This window comes from Nannospalax galili, unplaced genomic scaffold, assembly GCF_000622305.1.
Source record: "Nannospalax galili isolate Female #2095 unplaced genomic scaffold, S.galili_v1.0 scaffold298, whole genome shotgun sequence".
Taxonomy (NCBI): domain Eukaryota; kingdom Metazoa; phylum Chordata; class Mammalia; order Rodentia; family Spalacidae; genus Nannospalax; species Nannospalax galili.
Window position 1 is genome coordinate 5831361 of NW_008344488.1, and position 5639 is coordinate 5836999.

At 36.7% G+C, this 5639-nt stretch overlaps 1 protein-coding gene across 1 annotated transcript in view; it reads left to right on the plus strand.

Annotated features, from left to right (window-relative positions):
• Nucleotides 1-5639, plus strand: part of Cdh7 (cadherin 7) — a 145286-nt gene that overhangs the window by 65136 nt on the left and 74511 nt on the right. The window contains exon 5 of the mRNA XM_008840671.3: nucleotides 724-891. Coding sequence (XP_008838893.1) covers nucleotides 724-891 — 168 coding nt within the window. The remainder of the gene's footprint in view (nucleotides 1-723; nucleotides 892-5639) is intronic.

The window sequence follows — 5639 nt, forward strand, 5'->3', positions numbered from 1 at the left end:
AAAAATGGAATAGGCAAAGTGGGAGATAAACTCTCCAAGCAGCTTCTAAAAATTTGGGGGTTAGGAGGGTACAGGTTCAGAGTAGAGGAAATGACAGGAAGGCCAGGTGAAAAAATGGAAGAAATGTTCACATCTTCCTGGGAATGGGTACTTGTTTTCTGCAAAAAAAAAAAAAATAGTCTACTCATATCTGTTTTCTTCTTGTTATGGTTTTGTCTGGTTATCACCATGGTAATTGTCATCTGTTCTGGCCCAGGACGGGTGCCATGCTGATGTGATTTTTATTGACGTTAGAGGCTCTCTAGCCGTTTCTGTGTGAACTGTATTACATACAACTGGTTGGCTCGCCTAAAAATGAACTTAAAGCCTATAGGCATCAGGTATAATCAAGCTTAGGGCTTGATTCAGCCAGGTCACTCGGGGAGGACTTAAGGTTAAAACAAATAAACAAACAAACAAACAGACAGACAGAGAAACAAACAGAAACAACAACTAGTGATAATCTTAAACCAATATTGAGGAGATCATGTTACATCATTTCTCTGCTTTTAGTATTATATGCAAGTATACCATATGTTTTGTCTTTAGTAGACATTGAAATGACAAAGCAAGCCAAACAACAGAAGACTCCAGCTGGAGTGGTTTGCTGTTTGTATCAGTGTTCATCATTAGTTTAAATGCAATGATTCATGATGCATTTTACTGGGATTTGAAATTTTGCAGGAGTCATCAAGACTGCCCTTCCAAACATGGATAGAGAGGCTAAAGACCAGTATTTGCTTGTCATTCAGGCAAAGGATATGGTTGGTCAAAATGGCGGACTGTCAGGAACCACATCGGTCACCGTGACCCTAACTGATGTCAATGATAACCCACCTCGCTTTCCTCGAAGTAAGCTATTCTATTTGCTGATTAACTTTCCTTGTAACCTATAAAAACATATTTAAAGTGATTCTTTTTGAGTATTTTTTAAGGAAATAATTCTTATGGCATATTGTCAAATTTGTCTTTGATCAGGAGCATGATTTCAACTCAGTACCACGGAATTACAAGACTATAAAAGAGTAATATGGCCATCACATTTTAATATTCCTCTTTAAACACAACATGATTTCCTTTAATTTATACTTTGATTGTTTGCCTTTTTGTTGTTTTTGTTGTTGTTGTTTGTTTGTTTATTTGTTTGTGAGACAGGGCCTTCTTATAGCCCCAGCTTGCCTGGAACTCACTATGTAAACTGGCTGGCCTCAGAAACCCTTCTGTTTCTGCCTCTTAATTGCTAGAATGAAAGGCACGTGCTGCAATGCCTGGCTTAATTCATACTTTGAATACTAGATAAATTTTACTTCTACTTTTGCATTAGTGTTTTTACCAAAGGTGTTTTTTAAAATTTTTTTATTTATTACTTTTATTTTATGTGTATGCGTGTATTGCCTGCATGTAGGTAAGTGCACCCGTGTCGTGCAGTGCCTGTGGAGGTCAGAGAGGCTGTCGGATTCCCTGGGACTGGAGTTGTGGACAGTTGTTAGGTGCCATGTGGGTGCTGGGATTTGAACCCCGGTCTTCTGCAAGAACAACCAGTGTTCTAAACCGCTGAGCCATCTCTCCAGCCCCCAAAGGTGTTTTTATTTTAATCCATTCTGTACATTCTAAGGTCACTGCCAATTAGTAATACAGTTTTTCAAATCTAGACACCAAAACTGTGACTTTGCTTTTAAGATTATAAAAGTAATTGTTTTGGTGTACTTTTTTCTTATAATTATGAATATCATTTTTACTAATTTATGGGATACATAGTACTATTCACAAGTATTATGGTTTCATGCTTTTCACCAGGTCATATGTACTGAACATGCCTCTGATAATGACCACCTTTCACATACTAAATTCAATGTCTCAAAAGAACTCAGTCTCAAACACCAAGAATTCACACATTCTCAAATGAGCATCAGTCCTAAATGGCTTTTGAATTATCCAAGAAAAAGCAAAAGGCAAAACGAAACAAAACCCCACAAAGCCATGTTCTCTAGACAGAAGTGTCCTGTGTGTGAAAAGCATTTTATCTTACCTTATTTTCAATCACTATGTTTTATTCACTATGCATGTGGGATTTCCTTAGAATGTTAAAGAGAGCTTTAAATTTCTTTTTCCACAATTTCAGCACATATACATGTGCTATGGTCATATCTTCCCACCTTAAAACTCTCACTCCCTTTATCTTCCTACACAAACCCTTCCTCCCAATGAGTTGCTCTTATGTTTTCATGTATTTTATGCCAGTTTGTGGCCTGCTGCATTTAACAGGCATTACTCGCATCAACATGATTAGGCAGGCAATTATTTATTTGAGCAGATATTTACTTGAACGAAGGCAACTTACCAATGTCCACTATTGAGTACTCCCATTCCTTGCAATCGTTAGCTGACTGTAGTTTAAAGCTCATAGCCTAGAGGATCTGCCCAACGTCTCTAAAATGGTTGTCCAGTAAAACAGGGAACTCAAATCTCTACCAACAGGAAGACCCAAATGATATCAAATAAACATTATGAGTTACAACTAAGAGAATCCTTAATCTTTTTTATTTAAATAACGCATCTTTATATATCTCATTTTAATTTTATGTATTTTTAATATTTATTTTCTTTCTCAAGAAACATGGTAGTACCCCTGAGAAATAAAAAAGTGAACCCCAAGTCTATCATTTACATAAAACCTAACCTTAATCATGTTTTTTTGTGCCTAATCATGGGGGAGAAGAGAGAGTGTTTAGAAATGAAAGAATAATTTAATTATATTGGGCTCATAATGAAATTAAAATTAACCGCTATTTAAACCTGGCATAAGAATTAACACTTTCTGTGCCAGGCATTGTGGTGGGCTCCTTTAATCCCAGCCCTCAGGAGGCAGAGGCAGGCAGATCTCTGTGAGATGGAGGCCAGCCTGGTTCACATAGTTAGGCTTCAGGTGGGCTGAGACTAGGGAGACCCTGTCAACAAAACAAAATAAAATAAAACAACAAAAAAGCAATATACATTCTGTTTTAGTATCTGCACATATTGTGCTTTACTAGAATTGAATATGGAGTTTCTAGCATAGGAGATCAGTTCAGATAGTAAAATGAATAAACGTAAAGATGCATCATTGAGTTTTTCATTTCTACTCTCCTTTTCTCTATAATTGCACTACTTCATCTGGCTTAAATCCTATTTCAATGGCTTTAAAATAGTTGAGTTTTACTAAGGGCAGTTCTATGTGTGTGGAGGTAGTCTTTCAGAAATGATACATGACTATTAAATTATTTTCTAAAAACACAATATTCATAGTCTTCAAAATATTTCAGGCCCCTCTTAGTCACAGTGACAGTGTAGTCCCCTTTCCCCTTCTATACTCCTTTTGAAGATGATTTTTCTCTCTTTATGACAAAAATGTAAATACATCATGGTTTCACACCCAATGGGGAATGAAGGAAAGTTCAAGGGGCAAGAAAAAGAAATGATTAGAGGAAAATGGTCAAGGAGCATACTATTTTGAGATATTTCTTACTTTCTATACATCTGAATTTCAAAATGCTTTTTTAGATGAAAAATGGTGAAAAGAATTTATCACACCAGTTTGACGAAAGTTTTTGAAAGTATTTTGCTTTTTCTTTATTTTCGTTTAAATAATCTTACTTACAAACTTGTACTGTTGTAGCCCAAAGAACTTTGACAGAGAACCTGCAAATTTAATTTTTATCTGTAAAAGAATACTAGTATTCTGAAAGAAGATTAGTTTTGCCATCCACACAGCTATTTGTACAGTTTTGTGATACTTCTTTTTTTTTTTTTTTTTTTTTTTTTTTTTTTTTTTTTGGTCTTTTTGAGACATGGTCTCCCTGTAGCCCCAGCTGTCTTGGAACTCACTGTGTAAACCAGGCTGGCCTTGAAATCACAGAGATTTGCCTACCTCTGCCTCCTAAGTGCTGGGACCACAGGCATGCACCACCACGCCCAGCTCAGTAATACTTTTTTGTAAAAGATAGTATTTAAATCCCAGCATTAGCTTGTCAGATATATTAGGCATGTATCGAACAATGGAAGTACAAACTATTTGATTTCTTAATATTTATATTACTGTATTTTATATATGAAATGGCATATGGTTATTAATTATATTTAACTCTTTAAATACATTTTACTAATTTTTGCTCATTTACTACAATAGATCTTAATCAAATTTAGACCCCCTCCACCACCCTTGCCCCTCCATACACCCACAAGTGATTCCATGCATTGTCATATATGTTAGTCCTATCCAGTCAAGCATTTGTAACCAAATGTCCCTCAGTAAAAATTCAACCACTAGAGACTAGTCAGCCTATATAGGGTCACTTCCTTAAAGAAGATCTACTCTCCTACTCCAAAGTAATCAGTTGCCAATAGTTCCTCAGGTTGGGGCCTGCTGCCCATTTCCCTCATTCCGTGCTGGGTTTTTATCTGATTGAGTCAGCATGATCTTGTGCATGCTGTCACCATTGTTGCAAGGTCATATAAGAAAGTTCCCAGTGTCCTAAAAAACTGTTTCCTTATGTTCATGCACCAACTCTGACTCTTACAATCTTTCTACCCCCATTTCCACAATGGTCCCTGAGCCATGAGTGGGTGAGGTTTAATATAGGAGTCCTATCCAGGGACACACACTCTGCAGTCTCTTATTCTCTAAAACTTAACCAGTTGTAGCTTTCTCTGTACATTACATTTTGTTGTATGAAGAAGCATTACTGGTGAGAGTTGAGGGATGTTATGGTATTCTATCTCCTGTTCTACTATGTTCCACGAGCCTTAAGTTTAAAGGATCCACTGTAGATGTGTAACTTAGGCCTGATCAACTCTCAGACATATATTCTCTTGAGTGACCATTTGTGGAACTCTGTAATAGCTTCCATCTGTTGGAAAAGTTTCTCTGTAAGTATAAGGTCCCATATTTAGCATATAATTAAAATTTTAATTTGTAAAGCTGTATGGAAGAGATAAGGTTTCCACTAGGATCTATGACCTTTCCATCCATATATATTTGGCAATATTTACAGTGTTATCCAATGACTTTCCTCCCACTGAGAGGGCTTTAAGTTCGATTAGATATCTTTTGGTTACTTTCTAGATAAATGTTCCACTACTTCACCAATTGAGAAAGTTTATTGTGCCAGCATTGTGGTTATTGGTCTTTGGAGCTGGGTTGGACCATTGATTTTCTCCCTTAGAAACTTATAATCATATCCTCTAGAACTATGAAAGCTAGTATTCAGGGAGAAGGCTGCCAGGTTAGTTCCAGCTTTATTGCTCCTAGTCCTGTGTCTGAAGTAATAGGGTCTTCAATAATATGGTCTGACCTTCAAGTTCTGGGAAGTAATCAAGGGCTGTGGCAATAGCCGCACTCTTTGACTACTCTGACCTATTTAAGGGAGGTTTCTCCTGTCTGGCACTGTGTTCCTCGTTATATAACCTTCAGGGATACACATACACTCATGTTCAGATAGTGTATGTGTATTTTCTGGAGGGGGGGCGATTGATTTAATATATATATATATATATATATGGTTTAACATATCATGTAAAACTTATCTCTCCTCTCTCTCTCTCTCTCTCTCTCGTCCTCTATC